The sequence below is a fragment of the Aquarana catesbeiana genome, linkage group LG08 (assembly GCF_042186555.1).
Source record: "Aquarana catesbeiana isolate 2022-GZ linkage group LG08, ASM4218655v1, whole genome shotgun sequence".
Taxonomy (NCBI): Eukaryota; Metazoa; Chordata; class Amphibia; order Anura; family Ranidae; genus Aquarana; species Aquarana catesbeiana.
The window spans coordinates 3,621,560-3,640,761 of record NC_133331.1 but is presented as its reverse complement, the minus strand read 5'-3'; the positions used below and the strand labels follow the sequence as shown (position 1 = coordinate 3,640,761).

General features: G+C 45.9%; 1 protein-coding gene across 1 annotated transcript in view; it reads left to right on the top strand.

The window, feature by feature from the left end:
- CLSTN3 (calsyntenin 3) overlaps positions 1-18,787 on the top strand; it is a 140,778-nt gene extending 121,991 nt beyond the window's left edge. The window contains exons 17-19 of the mRNA XM_073595434.1: positions 7,268-7,403; positions 10,756-10,949; positions 17,129-18,787. Of these exons, the coding sequence (XP_073451535.1) occupies positions 7,268-7,403; positions 10,756-10,949; positions 17,129-17,209 (411 nt within the window). The 3' untranslated portion in view covers positions 17,210-18,787. The remainder of the gene's footprint in view (positions 1-7,267; positions 7,404-10,755; positions 10,950-17,128) is intronic.
- The last annotated feature ends 415 nt before the right edge of the window (positions 18,788-19,202 follow it).

The window sequence follows — 19,202 nt, the reverse complement described above, 5'->3', positions numbered from 1 at the left end:
TTATTGACCCGTAAAAAATCCGATTCGAACTATCATTCTCCAAACATTATTTTCCGGGTCAGGTGAACTCTATCGATTGTTCGGAGACACCACAAACAGTCCTATGCAGTAAAAGCACTCATAGCGGTAATGCGGTCCTAACAGACTGGTAATGCTTTGTGAGTGCTGATAAGAAGCTGAACTGCAAGGATTCCCATCTGTTACGTAGAAGAACTAGGGATTCGTAAAGTCACCCCCCCTCCCCCGTAACTAAAACCTCTTCCTGCCAACGTGGCACACATACAGTGCCTTGAAAAAGTACTCATACCCCTTGATATTTTCCACATTTTGTCATGTTACAACCAAAAACATAAATGTATTTTATTGGGATTTTATGTGGTAGACCAACACAAAGTGGCTCATAATTGTGAAGTGGAAGGAAAATGATAAATGCTTTTCAACATTTTTTTACGAATAAATATGTGAAAAGTGTGGCGTGCATCTGTATTCATCCACCTTTAACTAGTTGCCTTCAGAAGACACCTATTTAGTAAATAGAGTCCACCTGTGTGTCATTTAATCTCAGTATAAATACAGCTGTTCCGTGAAGCCCTGAGAGGTTTGTTAGAGAACCTCAGAGAACAAACCTGAAGGCCAAGGAACACACCAGACAGGTCAGGGATAAAGTTGTGGAGAAGTATAAAGCAGGGTTAGGTTATAAAAAAAAATCTCCCAAGCTTTGAACATCTCACGGAGCTCTGTTCAATCCATCATTGGAAAATGGAAAGAGTATGGCACAACTGCAAACCTACCAAGACATGGCCGTCCACCTAAACTGACCGGCCGGGCAAGGAGAGCATTCATCAGAGAAGAGCCAAGAGGTCCATGGTAACTCTGGAGGAGCTGCAGAGATCCACAGCTCAGGTGGGAGAATCTGTCCACAGGACAACTATTAGTCGTGTTCTCCACAAATCTGACCTTTATGGAAGAGTGACAAGAAGAAAGACATTGGTGAAAGAAAGTCATAAGAAGTCCTGTTTGTAGTTTGTGAGAAGCCATGTGGAGGACACAGCAAACATGTGGAAGAAGGTGATCTGGTCAGAGGAGACCAAAATTTAACTTTGTGACCTAAAAGCAAAACTAACACTGCACATCACCCTGAACACACCATCCCCACCGCGAAACATGGTGGTGGCAGCATCATGTGGTGGGGATGGTTTTCTTCAGCAGGGACAGGGAAGCTGGTCAGAGTTGATGGGAAGATGGATGGAGACAAATACAGGACAATCTTAGAAGAAAACCTGTTAGAGTCTACAAAAGACTTGAGACTGGGGCGGAGGTTCACCTTCCAGCAGGACAACGACCCGAAACATCCAGCCAGAGCTACAATGGAATGGTTTAGATCAAAGCATATTCATGTGTTAGAATGGCCCAGTCACAGTCCAGACCTAAATCACATTGAGAATCTGTGGCAAGACTTGAAAATTGCTGTTCACAGACGCTCTCCATCCAATCTGACAAAGCTTGAGATATTTTACAAAGAAGAATGGGCAGAAATGTCCTCTCTAGATGTGCAAAGCTGGTAGAGACATCCCCAAAAAGACTTGTAGAGAAAGGGGGTTCTACAAAGTATTGACTCCGGGGGGCGCCATACAAATGCCCCTCCCCCACACTTTTCACATATTTATTTGTATCATTTATCATTTTCCTTCCACTTCACAATTATGTGACACTTTGTGTTGGTCTATCACATAAAATCCCAATAAAATACATTTACGTTTTTGGTTGTAACATGACGAAATGTGGAGAATTTCAAGGGGTATGAATACTTTTTCAAGGCACTGTATGTGGCCTCTCTGTGGGTTGGCTTTTGATGTATCCAAATCTCTAAATGACAACAATAATGAATTTTAACTAATCCAAAATAAATTATAACGAAAACAACTAATTCATTCATATTCATTTGTTTCATTCAGATGACGTGATGCGATAGTTTGAGCCTTTTGTAAATGTTTGAATTGATTTGGAACCATTCGTTTTTATTCTAGTGAGCATAGCGTGAATATTCTAATAATCAGCCTATTCTTTTTGCATTAATATTTTTAATTACTATAAAAAATGCCATACGTATGAAATGGAAACATACTGTGCATTAGGAAAGTATTCACAGCGCTTCACTTTTTCCACATTTTGTTATGTTACAGCCTTATTCCAAAATGGATTAAATTCATTATTTTCCTCAAAATTCTACAAACAATCCCCCATAATGACAACGTGAGAGAAGTTTGTTTGAAATCTTTGCAAATTTATTAAAAATAAAAAATGAAAAAATCCCATGTACATAAGTATCCTAGACTCCTCCCATGTACATAAGTATCACAGGCTCCTCCCATGTACATAAGTATCACAGGCTCCTCCCATGTACATAAGTATCCTAGACTCCTCCCATGTACATAAGTATCACAGACTCCTCCCATGTACATAAGTATCACAGGCTCCTCCCATGTACATAAGTATCCTAGACTCCTCCCATGTACATAAGTATCACAGGCTCCTCCCATGTACATAAGTATCACAGACTCCTCCCATGTACATAAGTATCACAGACTCCTCCCATGTACATAAGTATCACAGGCTCCTCCCATGTACATAAGTATCACAGGCTCCTCCCATGTACATAAGTATCACAGGCTCCTCCCATGTACATAAGTGTCACAGACTCCTCCCATGTACATAAGTATCACAGACTCCTCCCATGTACATAAGTATCACAGACTCCTCCCATGTACATAAGTATCACAGGCTCCTCCCATGTACATAAGTATCACAGGCTCCTCCCATGTACATAAGTATCACAGGCTCCTCCCATGTACATAAGTATCACAGGCTCCTCCCATGTACATAAGTATCACAGGCCCCTCCCATGTACATAAGTATCACAGGCCCCTCCCATGTACATAAGTATCACAGACTCCTCCCATGTACATAAGTATCACAGACTCCTCCCATGTACATAAGTATCACAGACTCCTCCCATGTACATAAGTATCACAGACTCCTCCCATGTACATAAGTATCACAGGCTCCTCCTCCCATGTACATAAGTATCACAGCCTTTGCCATGACACTCAGAATTGATCTCAGGTCCATCCTGTTTCCACTGATCACCCTTGAGATGTTTCTACAACTTGATTGGAGTCCACCTGTGGTAAATTCAGGTGATTGGACGTGATTTGGAAAGGCACACACCTGTCTATAGAAGGTCCCACAGGTAACAGTGCATGTCAGAGCACAAACCAAGCCATGAAGTCCAAGGAATTGTCTGTAGACCAGATCGGGGGGAAGGGTACAGAAACATTTCTGCAGCATTGAAGGTCCCAATGAGCACAGTGGCCTCCATCATCCATAAATGGAAGAAATTTGGAACCACCAGGACTCTTACTAGAGCGGACCACCCGGCCAAACTGAGCGATAGGGGGAGAAGGGCCTTAGTCAGGGAGGTGACCAAGAACCCAATGGTCACTCTGACAGAGCTCCAGCGTTTCTCTGTGGAGAGAGGAGAACCTTCCAGAAGAACAACCATCTCTGCAGCACTCCACCAATCAGTCCTATATGGTAGAGTGGTCAGACGGAAGACACTCCTTAGTAAAAGGCACATGACAGGCCGCCTGGAGTTTGCCAAAAGGCACCTAAAGGACTCTCAGACCATGAGAAGCAAAATTCTCTGGTCTGATGAAACAAAGATTGAACTCTTTGGCCTGAATGGCAAGCGTCATGTCTGGAGGAAACCAGGCACTGCTCATCACCTGACCAATACCATCCCTACTGTGAAGCATGGTGGTGGCAGGATTATGCTGTGGGGATTTTTCAGCGGCAGGAACTGGGAGACCAGTCAGGATGGAGGGAAAGATGAATCTAAAGAAATGCTGGTAGGTAAATCTGATCCTGTCTAAATTGGCCCTAGTATGTATGAATGTGAGTTAGGGACCTTAGGTTGTAAGCTCCTTAAGGGCAGGGACTGATGTGAATGTACAATGTATATGTAAAGCGCTGCGTAAATTGACGGCGCTATATAAGTACCTGAAATAAATAAATAAATGCAGCAATGTACAGAGACAGCCTTGATGAAAACCTGCTCCAGAGTGCTCTGGACCTCAGACTGGGGGAAGGTTCATCTTCCAACAGGGCAATGACCCTAAGCACACAGCCAAGGTAACAAAGGAGTGGCTACGGGACAACTCTGTGAATGTCCTTGAGTGGTCCAGCCAGAGCCCAGACTTGAACCCGATTGAACATCTCTGGAAAGATCTGAACATGGCTGTGCACCAACGCTCCCCATCCAACCTGATGGAGCTTGAGAGGTCCTACAAAGAAGAATGGGAGAAACTGCCCAAAAATAGGTGTGCCAAGCTTGTAGCCTCATACTCAAAAAGACTGGAGGCTGTAATTGGTGCCAAAGGAGCTTCACCAAAGTATTGAGCAAAGGCTGTGATACTTATGTACATGGGAGGAGCTTGTGATACTTATGTACATGGGAGGAGCCTGTGATACTTATGTACATGGGAGGAGCCTGTGATACTTATGTACATGGGAGGAGTCTGTGATACTTATGTACATGGGAGGAGTCTGTGATACTTATGTGCATGGGAGGAGTCTGTGATACTTATGTGCATGGGAGGAGTCTGTGATACTTATGTACATGGGAGGAGCCTGTGATACTTATGTACATGGGAGGAGTCTGTGATACTTATGTACATGGGAGGAGCCTGTGATACTTATGTACATGGGAGGAGTCTGTGATACTTATGTACATGGGAGGAGTCTGTGATACTTATGTACATGGGAGGAGCCTGTGATACTTATGTACATGGGGGGAGCCTGTGATACTTATGTATATGGGAGGAGCCTGTGATACTTATGTACATGGGGGGAGCCTGTGATACTTATGTACATGGGAGGAGCCTGTGATACTTATGTACGTGGGAGGAGTCTGTGATACTTATGTACGTGGGAGGAGTCTGTGATACTTATGTACGTGGGAGGAGTCTGTGATACTTATGTACTTGGGAGGAGCCTGTGATACTTATGTACATGGGAGGAGCCTGTGATACTTATGTACATGGGAGGAGTCTGTGATACTTATGTACATGGGAGGAGCCTGTGATACTTATGTACATGGGAGGAGTCTGTGATACTTATGTACATGGGAGGAGCCTGTGATACTTATGTACATGGGAGGAGTCTGTGATACTTATGTACATAGGAGGAGCCTGTGATACTTATGTACATGGGAGGAGTCTGTGATACTTATGTACGTGGGAGGAGTCTGTGATACTTATGTACATGGGAGGAGCCTGTGATACTTATGTACATGGGAGGAGCCTGTGATACTTATGTACATGGGAGGAGGCTGTGATACTTATGTACATGGGAGGAGTCTGTGATACTTATGTACATAGGAGGAGCCTGTGATACTTATGTACATGGGAGGAGCCTGTGATACTTATGTACATGGGAGGAGCCTGTGATACTTATGTACGTGGGAGGAGTCTGTGATACTTATGTACGTGGGAGGAGTCTGTGATACTTATGTACATGGGAGGAGCCTGTGATACTTATGTACATGGGAGGAGCCTGTGATACTTATGTACATGGGAGGAGCCTGTGATACTTATGTACATGGGAGGAGCCTGTGATACTTATGTACGTGGGAGGAGCCTGTGATACTTATGTACGTGGGAGGAGTCTGTGATACTTATGTACTTGGGAGGAGCCTGTGATACTTATGTACATGGGAGGAGCCTGTGATACTTATGTACATGGGAGGAGCCTGTGATACTTATGTACACGGGAGGAGCCTGTGATACTTATGTACACGGGAGGAGTCTGTGATACTTATGTACACGGGAGGAGTCTGTGATACTTATGTACATAGGAGGAGCCTGTGATACTTATGTACATGGGAGGAGCCTGTGATACTTATGTACATGGGAGGAGCCTGTGATACTTATGTACATGGGAGGAGCCTGTGATACTTATGTACATGGGAGGAGCCTGTGATACTTATGTACATGGGAGGAGCCTGTGATACTTATGAACATGGGAGGAGCCTGTGATACTTATGTACATGGGAGGAGTCTGTGATACTTATGTACATGGGAGGAGCCTGTGATACTTATGTACATGGGAGGAGCCTGTGATACTTATGTACATGGGAGGAGTCTGTGATACTTATGAACATGGGAGGAGCCTGTGATACTTATGTACATGGGAGGAGTCTGTGATACTTATGTACATGGGAGGAGCCTGTGATACTTAGGTACAAGGGAGGAGTCTGTGATACTTATGTACATGGGAGGAGCCTGTGATACTTATATACGTGGGAGGAGTCTGTGATACTTATGTACATGGGAGGAGCCTGTGATACTTATATACGTGGGAGGAGTCTGTGATACTTATGTACATGGAATTTTTTTTGTCTTTTATTTTTAATACATTTGCAAAGATTTCAAACAAACTTCTTTCACGTTGTCATTATGGGGGATTGTTTGTAGAATTTTGAGGAAAATAATGAATTTAATCCATTTTGGAATGGGGCTGTAACATAACAAAACGTGGAAAAAGTGAAGCGCTGTGAATACTTTTTGGATGCACTGTATTGTAATAAATACAGTAAGGTAAAAAAGTGATATAAGATGATTCCCTTGTGTTTGGGTTGGATGGAGGTGGATCCATCAGAATCTCTGAATCATAAAATAAAGAATGAATCTTAAATCCATTTTCGTTCCATTCGTTACTTTCGGATGCGACTCCTATCAGCTCATTCCGTTTCTCTTTGTGGGTTGGACTAGCAGGGATGATTCAGAGTGACGTAATCTCTCGAAATAACGAATTAATACGTTTAAAACGAATATCGCCGATCTTCCAAAATAACTTCGGAACATACAAATCGATTTAGAACAACAAATATACAAAACAAATCCGAATATATGAAACGAATTCCGATAACAAATCTTTCTAACACAACAAAAATAATGAAATGATTAACTAATGAATCCAAAACAATGAAACCATGTTTTCATCCTGTACATCTCTATTTCCTACCACTTCATTTTTCAGGGACTCCACAGAAAGTGAGAGACCAATAAAAACTTGACAGATACTCTAACCCCTCCTCACTACATCCGAGACATCATGAATGAGTGGGGTTCCCTTATGATCTATGATGAATGTTCCGGTGGAATGTTGTCCTCATGAGATGTCTTCTTCTCTATTATCTCTATAACAGGTTGATGTTCTTCACGGAGTCCATGCGGTCTCGCCCAGCCATATCCAATCAGCACAGCAGCAGTTTGTCCACAATGTACACCAGCCCCCCGCAGAGTTATCCGGTCACACGCTGGTCAGTCCCAATCGCAGCTCAGGTTTGTACCCTTCGGATAAAATGGGCCTTACAAAGATTACTCCAACTTCTAAAAGAATCAGTCCATCCTACCGGTGTCTTTAAGTTCTAAGTTGGGTGTGGTGGGCTCCATCGCTCACTGCCCTCCAGTGTCTTCTGGGGACTCCAGCAAAAGGCGATTCCCTGTCATCAACTATACAAATGGCCCCCACCCCCACCTATAACTGGCCTTTGCAGAAAGGTGCACGTGGAAGGGCAACGCACATCAAAACCAAAAATGACCAGCTCATTTTACCAGCCAGCCTGCAATAAACCGAATTGTCCTGTTAGACGAGATCAATTCGGTTTTGTTGCAGGCTGGCCGGTAAGTGAGCTGGTAATTTTTGTTTTTTTTATTTCCCGACCATGGTTCCTGTCTTTGCCCATTTTAGAACTTTAGGTTTTTCCATCCATGTATAAATCTTCAGAGTGGTCTCTCTGCAGAGGTCTGAGACGCGCCTTGCTGAGTCAAATCTAGAGCTCACCAATCAGCAAAGGGCATGAGATTTGCTGATTTAATAGCTATAGGTCTGACTCAAGAGGGAGGTGTGTCAGACATCTGAAGAGAGATGACACCAGCAATGGGGCACAGTTCCTCCCAATGACATCAATGATGGGGCACAGTTCCTCCCAATGACATCAATGATGGGGCACAGTTCCTCCCAATGACACTAACAATGGGGCACAGTTCCTCCCAATGACATCAATGATGGGGCACAGTTCCTCCCAATGACACTAACAATGGGGCACAGTTCCTCCCAATGACATCAATGATGGGGCACAGTTCCTCCCAATGACACTAACAATGGGGCACAGTTCCTCCCAATGACACTAACAATGGGGCACAGTTCCTCCCAATGACACTAACAATGGGGCACAGTTCCTCCCAATGACATCAATGATGGGGCACAGTTCCTCCCAATGACATCAATGATGGGGCACAGTTCCTCCCAATGACACTAACAATGGGGCACAGTTCCTCCCAATGACATCAATGATGGGGCAGAGTTCCTCCCAATGACACTAACAATGGGGCACAGTTCCTCCCAATGACACTAACAATGGGGCACAGTTCCTCACAATGACACTAACAATGGGGCACAGTTCCTCCCAATGACATCAATGATGGGGCACAGTTCCTCCCAATGACATCGATGATGGGGCACAGTTCCTCCCAATGACACTAACAATGGGGTACAGTTCCTCCCAATGACACTAACAATGGGGCACAGTTCCTCCCAATGACACTAACAATGGGGCACAGTTCCTCCCAATGACACTAACAATGGGGCACAGTTCCTCCCAATGACATCAATGATGGGGCACAGTTGCTCCCAATGACATCAATGATGGGGCACAGTTCCTCCCAATGACATCAATGATGGGGCAGAGTTCCTCCCAATGACACTAACAATGGGGCACAGCTCCTCCCAATGACATCAATGATGGGGCACAGTTCCTACCAATGACACTAACAATGGGGCACAGTTTCTCCTAATGACACCAACAATGGGGCACAATTCCTACCCATGACACTAACAATGGGGCACAGTTCCTCCCAATGACACCAAATATAGGAGCACGGTTCCTACCAATGACACCAAATATAGGAGCACGGTTCCTACCAATGACATCAATGATGGGGCACAGTTCCTACCAATGACACTAACAATGGGGCACAGTTCCTCCCAATGACACCAAAGATCGGATAGAGTCTCTCGGATCAGGCTCTGTACACTGTGTCTGTGAGGGTAGCTGTCATCACAGCCATTTACAGGCGCCTCACAAGGGTTTATTTCTGCATATCTGGCGGTGAATAAATAAGCCGACAACACTTTATTATTTACGCTCCTTTCACACTTGTGCGTCTTAAGATCCGACTTGTGAGAGCCCAAGTCACAGGACATGTGAACTGCCGTGTATCTCTATGAGAGCCCTTCCAATTGGCACTACTGAAGTCGCTGTGAGGTTCATGCAATACTTTGATCTGACATTGATAAGAGTTCAATGCCAGAGAGTGTGAATGTCTTATCAAAGTGACCCCAAAGATTGTATCAAAGTCACATTGAAAATCGCACAGCTTTTTAAGTCTGCTTTAAAGATGTACGGCGGAAGTAAAGCGGTTAAAGACCAAGGGACGGGTTCTATCTAGGGGTGCACCGATACCTAGCATTTGCGCCCGTATTGCTACTCGCCCAAAAGCTCCAGATACCGAAACCGATATTTTGCGGCGTGATTTGCGTCAATAGAAAATTAATGGTCGCAAATCCCACTGCAAAGAATCGCATGCGATTTGAACAGGAATTCGGTGCGGTTCCTGTCTGAATCGCATGTGATTTCCCCCACTGCTCCTTTGTGTGTAATGAAAAGGATAAAAGCGCCATCTAGTGGGCAGTTTCAAAAATGTTAGAACTCACAGTACATATCTGGCCACATGCAAAATAATCAACATAGGTGCCCCGGTCCGCCGAGGATAGCAAATCAGGGCCACTGAGGTGCTCACAGGGCTTGAGGAGATGTAGAGGCGGTCCGCCACCAAGCTGACATCACTTCTGCCCTTTACCAACGGGAGTCCCAGAACTTCTCCTCCAGCTCTGTGAGCACCTCCAGCGGCTGTGATTTGCTATCATCCGTGGACTAGGACACCTATGTGGATTATTTTGCATGTGGCCAGATGTACAGTGAGTTCTAACATTTTTTTTAAACTGCCCACTAGATGGCGCTTTTCCCTTTCCACACACACACACACACATACACAAGAGTAGTGGGGGAAATCGCATGCGATGCGGACAGGAATTGCACCGGAAAGGCTCCCCAATACACAAAGATTACCAAGGGGGTCTATTTATAAAAAGAATTTGCTGTACAAATTCAACAAAAATTTGCATAACCTCCATATTTTTTCTAATATGAGTATTTGCCATGATTGTCAGCGCCATCTAGTGGTCATAATGCAGTATTTTCATGATTGAGGTAAAAGACACCGTATTGTGGCCACTAGATAGTACTTATGATTATAGGAAATAATCATATTAGACAAAACAAAACACAGAGATTTTTGGTTGCTGTGCGAATGTTTTTCACATTCGTACAGCAAACTTTTTATTTTTTTATAAAAAGACCCAAGGATTTAAGGAAGGATACACACGTCTCTTTAGAATATATTTGCTTATTCCAGAGTTCAGCCTTAAAGAATCTCGTACAATCGCATTTTGCAACTGTTTCAATTTTTTTATTAGGGTTGGTAATTACAGTAAACATTCGATACGTTGTTGTTGATAACATTATCTTTCTTGTGATGATCAGTTTCCATAATCATTGTCACTTCTCTGCAGTTTTTCCTGGTGTTGCCATGGTGATCATCGTCGTCTGTATCGGCTTCTTGGCGCTGATTGTTACTCTGGGGCTGTCAAGGATACACAACGTGCGGCAGAGAGGAGGATTTGATGGGGAGGAACTTGAAACATCTAGTCAGCGGGATCCGTTCTGGGAGGACTCAGCAATGACCATAACTGTGAACCCTATGGAGGTAAGACCATGCATGGTGAACAGTCTACATCGTAACCAAGTGTCTCCTACATCCTAACCAAGGGTCTCCTACATTGTAACCAAGTGTCTCCTACATTGTAACCAAGGATCTCTTACATTGTAACCAAGGGTCTCCTACATCCTAACCAAGGGTCTCCTACATTGTAACCAAGGGTCTCCTACATTGTAACCAAGGGTCTCCTACATCCTAACCAAGGGTCTCCTACATTGTAACCAAGGATCTCCTACATTGTAACCAAGGGTCTCCTACATTGTAACCAAGGGTCTCCTACATCCTAACCAAGGGTCTCCTACATTGTAACCAAGGGTCTCCTACATTGTAACCAAGTGTCTCCTACATCCTAACCAAGGGTCTCCTACATCCTTACCAAGGGTCTCCTACAGCGTAACCAAGGGACTCCTACATTGTAACCAAGGGTCTCCTACATCCTAACCAGTGGTGTATTTAGGTTTTGTGCTGCCCTAGGCCTGACTAAGCTCGTGCACCCCCTAATTTAACTATGACCCACCCCTTCCTGTCAAGGCCACACCCCTTCCTTTTTAAGATCCGCCCTGTCATCTTCATGGGAGGACAGAGGGACACCGTGGGAGGAGGACAGTGAGCGATATGGCATCTTTTCATTTGGGGGTAAGGGGATATGTGCTGGGTGCTTTGGGAGGCTCTTGCACTGAAGTCGTGTCCCTCCTCTGTGGCTCCTCCTCCTCCTGGCTGTGTACTGAGTGTGTGTGGCTGACAGTGGGGAGAGAGGTGTCGGCTGCTACGGAAAGCCCATCACCGCTTGTGGGACTCCGGGCGGCAGATGTCCTGGGTGCCCACGCTGGCGCATCCCTGTCTGGCCAGTTACCGAAACTCAGTTCCGGAACTTGTTGTGGTCTCCGGGACAGTGGTGTCACTAGGGTTGGCCTAGAGGATATCAGGTTAGGCACTTCCTAATGGCTCAGTCCCTGGGAACAGTAATGGATAATGGCCAACAGGCTCTCTTACCAGACCCGGTGAAATCGCAACAGTGATCCCTCCGGCTGGATGTTCGCTTACTCTGGAACAACGTGGCTCTCTGGGGGTGCGGGAACAGCGTGGCTCTCTCTATGGTGGTGCGGGTACAGCGTGGCTTCCTCTCTGGTGGTGCGGGTACAGCGTGACTCCCTCTCTGGTGGTGCATGTACAGCGTGGCTCCCTCTCTGGTGGTGTGTGTACAGCGTGGCTCTCTGGTGGTGCAGGTACAGGGGTACAGTGTGGCTCTGGTGGTGCGGGTACAGGGGTACAGCGTGGCTCTCTTGTGGTGCGGGTACAGCGTGGCTCTCTGGTGGTGCGGGTACAGCGTGGCTCTCTGGTGTTGCGGGTACAGCGTGGCTCTCTGGTGTTGCGGGTACAGCGTGGCTCCCTGGTGGTGCGGGTACAGGGATACAGCGTGGCTCTCTGTCTGGCTTCCCCCAGCACAGTATTCTTTTTCTCCTCCTGTAACCCCCCTCAGCAGAGTGCATGCATGCTGGGGGCTGTAGCATGATGTCTGTGGACACACTGGGGCCGTCACTCTTCAGGAATTACTTTTCCCATGATGCCCCCAGAGTCTTCTGATTGGCCCTCTGCTGTGGCCAATTATGGGGTGAGAAACAGCGGTCAGGAAGCTGGGCGGCGGCGCGGTGAAACCAATTAGAGCCGCTCTCTCTCTTCTCCGTTCGGCTGACAGAAAGAGGAGGGGGGGCGAGCGGGGGAGATACACAGACAACCCACATCTCTCCTCTCCCTGTCACAGCGCTGCTGCTCCATTTACCAGAGAACGCTCGCCCCCCTCCCCTTTCTGTCAGCCGAAGGGAGAAGAGAGAGAGAGCGGCTCTAATTGGTTTCACCGCGCCGCCGCCCAGCTTCCTGACCGCTGTTTTCCTCCCCATGATTGGCCACAGCAGAGGGCCATTCAGAGAGAATCACAGCTTTACGGGGGCGGCTTGACGGCTCCTGCCTAAACTGCTTTCTGGCCCCATCTGCAGCCGCGACGCCACTGCACTCCTAAGCTGTACTCCCCTGATGTGCCCTGCTGTGCGGGAGGAGGGCGTGGGTGCCATTTTGGTGGTGGTGGTGGGGGGGTGGCTTTTTTGCCGCCCCCCCCCCCCCCGCAAAGTGCCAGTGCCGCCCTAGGCGTGGGCCTTGTTGGCCTAGGCCAAAACACAGCACTGATCCTAACCAAGGGTCTCCCACATCGTAACCAAGGGTCTCCTACATCGTAACCAAGGGTGTCCTACATCGTAACCAAGGGGCTCCTACATTGTAACCAAGGGTCTCCTACATTGTAACCAAGGATCTCCTACATTGTAACCATGGGTCTCATACATTGTAACCAAGGGACTCCTACATTGTAACCAAGGGACTCCTACATTGTAACCAAGGGTCCCCTACATTGTAACCAAGGGTCCCCTACATTGTAACCAAGGGTCTCCTACATCGTAACCAAGGACCTCCTACATCCTAACCAAGGGTCTCCTACATCCTAACCAAGGGTCTCCTACATCATAACCAAGGACCTCCTACATCCTAACCAAGGGTCTCCTACATCGTAACCAAGGGTCTCCTACATCCTAACCAAGGGTCTCCTACATCGTAACCAAGGGTCTCCTACATCGTAACCAAGGGTCCCCTACATTGTAACCAAGGGTCCCCTACATTGTAACCAAGGGTCTCCTACATCGTAACCAAGGACCTCCTACATCCTAACCAAGGGTCTCCTACATCGTAACCAAGGGTCTCCTACATCGTAACCAAGGGTCTCCTACATCGTAACAAAGGGTCTCCTACATCGTAACCAAGGGTCTCCTACATCCTAACCAAGGGTCTCCTACATCCTAACCAAGGGTCTCCTACATCGTAACCAAGAGTCTCCTACATCGTAACCAAGGGTCTCCTACATCGTAACCAAGGGTCTCCTACATCTTAACAAAGGGTCTCCTACATCGTAACCAAGGGTCCCCTACATTGTAACCAAGGGTCCCCTACATTGTAACCAAGGGTCTCCTACATCGTAACCAAGGACCTCCTACATCCTAACCAAGGGTCTCCTACATCGTAACCAAGGGTCTCCTACATCCTAACCAAGGGTCTCCTACATCGTAACCAAGGGTCTCCTACATCGTAACAAAGGGTCTCTTACATCGTAACCAAGGGTCTCCTACATCCTAACCAAGGGTCTCCTACATCCTAACCAAGGGTCTCCTACATCGTAACCAAGAGTCTCCTACATCCTAACCAAGGGTCTCCTATATCGTAACCAAGGGTCTCCTACATCGTAACCAAGGGTCTCCTACATCTTAACAAAGGGTCTCCTACATCGTAACCAAGGATCTCCTGCATCGTAACCAAGGATCTCCTACGTCATAAACCTAGAGACTCCTACACTGTAACAAAGGGTCTCCTACATCGTAACAAAGGGTCTCCTACATCGTAACAAAGGGTCTCCTACATCGTAACAAAGGGTCTCCTACATCGTAACCAAGGGTCTCCTACATCGTAACCAAGGGTCTCCTACATCGTAACCAAGGGACTTCTACACTGTAACCAAGGGACTTCTACACTGTAACCAAGGGACTTCTACACTGTAACCAAGGGACTTCTACACTGTAACCAAGGGTCTCTCCTACACTGTAACCAAGGGTCTCCTACATTGTAACCAAGGGTCTCCTACATTGTAACCAAGGGTCTCCTACATCGTAACCAAGGATCTCCTGCATCGTAACCAAAGGTCTCCTACGTCATAAACCTAGGGACTCCTACATCGTAACCAAGGGTCTCCTACGTCATAAACCTAGGGACTCCTACACTGTAACCAAGGGTCTCCTACATCGTAACAAAGGGTCTCCTACATCATAACAAAGGGTCTCCTACATCGTAACAAAGGGTCTCCTACATCGTAACCAAGGGTCACCTACATCGTAACCAAGGGTCTCCTACATCGTAACCAAGGGACTCCTACACTGTAACCAAGGGACTCCTACACTGTAACCAAGGGTCTCTCCTACACTGTAACCAAGGGTCTCCTACATTGTAACCAAGGGTCTCCTACATTGTAACCAAGGGTCTCCTACATCGTAACCAAGGATCTCCTGCATCGTAACCAAAGGTCTCCTACGTCATAAACCTAGGGACTCCTACATCGTAACCAAGGGTCTCCTACGTCATAAACCTAGGGACTCCTACACTGTAACCAAGGGTCTCCTACATCGTAACAAAGGGTCTCCTACATCATAACAAAGGGTCTCCTACATCGTAACAAAGGGTCTCCTACATCGTAACCAAGGGTCACCTACATCGTAACCAAGGGTCTCCTACATCGTAACCAAGGGACTCCTACACTGTAACCAAGGGACTCCTACACTGTAACCAAGGGTCTCTCCTACACTGTAACCAAGGGTCTCCTACATTGTAACCAAGGGTCTCCTACATTGTAACCAAGGGTCTCCTACATCGTAACCAAGGGTCTCCTACATCGTAACCAAGGGTCTCCTACATCGTAACCAAGGGACTCCTACACTGTAACCAAGGGTCTCCTACACTGTAACCAAGGGTCTCCTACACTGTAACCAAGGGTCTCCTACATTGTAACCAAGGGTCTCCTACATTGTAACCAAGGGTCTCCTACACGGTAACCAAGGGTCTCCTACATCGTAACAAAGCGTCTCCTACATCGTAACAAAGGATCTCCTACATTGTAACAAAGGGTCTCCTACATAGTAACCAAGGGTCTCCTACATAGTAACTAGGGATGAGCCGAACACCCCCCTGTTCGGTTCGCACCAGAACATGCGAACAGGAAAAAAGTTCGCTCGAACAAGCGAACACCGTTAAAGTCTATGGGACACGAACATGAATAATCAAAAGTGCTAATTTTAAAGGCTTATATGCAAGTTATTGTCATAAATAAGTGTTTGGGGACCTGGGTCCTGCCCCAGGGGACATGGATCAATGCAAAAAAAAGTTTTAAAAACGGCCGTTTTTTCAGGAGCAGTGATTTTAATAATGCTTAAAGTCAAACAATAAAAGTGTAATATCCCTTTAAATTTCGTACCTGGGGGGTGTGTATAGTATGCCTGTAAAGGGGCGCATGTTTCCTGTGTTTAGAACAGTCTGACAGCAAAATGACATTTGGAAGGAAAAAACTCATTTAAAACTACCCGCGGCTATTGCATTGCCGACAATAGACATAGAAGTTCATTGATAAAAACGGCATGGGAATTCCCCCCAGGGAAACCCCGAACCAAAATTAAAAAAAAAAAAATGACGTGGGGGGAACCCCGGCCAAAATTTAAAAAAAAAAATGACGTGGGGTTTCCCCTAAATTCTATACCAGAACCTTCAGGTCTGGTATGGATTTTAAGGGGAACCCCGCGCCAAAAAAAAAAAAAAACGGCGTGGGGTTCCCCCAAAAATCCATACCAGACCCTTATCCGAGCACGCAGGAAAAGAGGGGGGGACGAGAGTGCGGCCCCCCCCCCCTCCTGAACCGTACCAGGCCACATGCCCTCAACATTGGGAGGGTGCTTTGGGGTAGCCATATAAGCCTTTAAAATTAGCACTTTTGATTTCTCCCATAGACTTTTAAAGGGTGTTCCGCGGCATTCGAATTTGCCGCGAACACCCCAAATTGTTCGGTGTTCGGCGAACTTGCGAACAGCTAATGTTCGAGTCGAACATGAGTTCGACTCGAACTCGAAGCTCATCCCTAATAGTAACCAAGGGTCAGAGAAGATGGATGAAAAGATCTAGCTCACAAACTGCTCTGACGTCAACCCTACTGAAGACCTTTGGGATAAATTGGAACAGTGATTGTGAGCCAGGTCTTCTCATCCAACTTCAGTATCTGACCTTACAACCAATCTTTTGGCTGAAAGGGCACAACATTTCCATAGACACACTCCAAAATCTTGTGGAAAGCCTTCCCAGAGCAGTGGAGGCTGCAAAAGGGAGATCAGCTTCATCATGTCCATGGTTTAGGAACAGAAATGGCCATGAAATAGAATCTCCATCTAGCTCATATAGGTGTGATATTTAGGTCCCCACAAAACTATGGCGTAGGTGTATTAGTCAGGTGTCCATAAATGTTTGACCATTCAGTGTATGTAGGTCTCTCTTTCATATATCTGTTTTTTTTGTTTTTTTTTGTCTTTCTCTTTCAGTCCTTGCAGTCTCGTAATGTGGGTCCTAAACAGAAAGCAGCCGTCCCAGAGAAGGGGGACCTGGAAGACGAGTCACGCTGAAGGCCAACTCTTACAAGCCGTGCATATGTGTGCTTCTCGCTTATGTGTCATTCCCACCATCACCTGGTGTGTCTGCCACATCCTGACACAACTGTGCGGTGTTTGCGCCACTTAACCTACGCACTCTTCTAGGGGCGTGTGCGATGTTTTGACACTCTAAGCAGGGAGTGCCACGTATAGACACTAAAGACTGGGGATATCCTGTTTTATTCCTTGATTTGAAGCGCGTGCTTTCTTCGGAGTGTCTCTATCTTGGACACATTCGCTGGATTGTGCGTCATGCGCTCATCATCTCTCTTGTTCTGGACGCCCCTCCCCCACCCCCCACCCCCCACCCCTCTCCCTCACAACTCATGTCATCATTTCTCAGGGGAAAATTTGCCGCCTCCTCTCCTTCATGCTGTGTTTGTAACGGTTTCATGTGATGTTTCGACATTAGGTTTTTGAGGGGCTGCGGATTCACTCCCTACTTAGATTATCACTCAATACTTTAACGCCAAAGGGGGTCAGATTCACACCAACATCTGGGACTAGTGCCTTATTTATCAATGCCTGAAGTAAGAACTGTCTGGATTACTTTTAGCACCTGGTCAGACTCTCCTTTTCATTTTCTTTGTGAACATGAAAGAAAATTGGGTTTTTATGGCCAATTTTGGGTTTGTTATGGACAACAAACAGTTCTCTGTGCTTTAGCCTCATGGAACGTTGTTCATCAAAGTATCGGTGATAAGAACCATCTTTCTTGCCCATATTAACCAATGGAGCCTCTGTTTCGTTCTTTCTTAAAGGCCAATTAACTCAAAACTAGGTTCTGCTTTATTGTTGGCAAGTTCCATCAAGCCTGTGCTTGAAGACTTCAATGTTGAGTCACATCTTTAAAGGATTCATTACAATGTGAACAAATAACTAAAGTGTTAAAGGGGATAGAGGCAATACTGCAAAGAAATCTCACCATTAGAGTCTCCAAGAGATAGAAGAAACTCTGAATTGACCCATTGGTGCCTACCCAAGAAGTGGTCTATAGACCTGGCCTTTAAAGTAGAGAATTTGAGAATTTGGCCACCTTGGGAAAAGCAGACAGTCCTCCCTTCAGACACGATAAATAAGACCATATGTCTTCCTTGTGTACCAGAAAAACCTTCCCAACTCCCGGAAGTCCTTTGTTTATAGAGAGGCTGATGACCCCGGGACACCATGGCCTAAAATTAGCCTTCTTACCCCACTTATCATCCATCCACCCATTCCATCACCCTTTCCTCTCTATAACGGGACTTCATTAGTAAAAGCTAGTGCGCGGAAAAAGGTGTCCATGTGGCTCACATCAACCAATCATTTTTCAGCACAGCTTCAACAATGACACATGATTGGTTCCTGCGAGCAATGGCCTTAATTCCTTAACCCCAGCATTTACCAAGTAGCCCCGGTCATCTTCTTCCACCCCCCCCTCACCGTGAGTCATCTTTCAGTCCCTGCAAAGGGAGTTTTCAGAAAAGAGGGGGTCACGACGATGAATGAAATAACACTGATTTCTGGTATAAATATATATAAAACTATATATAAAAAAATATATAGAAAAGATCTTGCCTCTGTGTGTTTTTTTTTCTGGGTAGGAGTCAAAGTGTATGTAAAACTTTACAATGACTTCTCTTATTTGATCTCTTCTCTGGTCTGTTAAATTTACTATTAAAAGAATTTTGTTATATCGGTTTGATAAGTGCAAAAAAAAAATACCTGTTGATCCTGCCAGAAACCTTGTGAGCCAAGACTTTCCTGGGCTATCTGCCTGTCCTGCATTGATATCAGTCCAGTTGTTCCCAGTTCTCTCTGTGGATTACTAAATAAACCTGAGTATTGCCGATGCAGGACAAGGCAGCAGGTTCTTTGTAATAGTGAATGTAGTGAATTTGTGCAGTGCTGAATAATTTAAGTACATATAGGAAATCAATAATAAACATATAAAAGTGTGATGAAGGTGGTGAAGTGATGAAGTCCT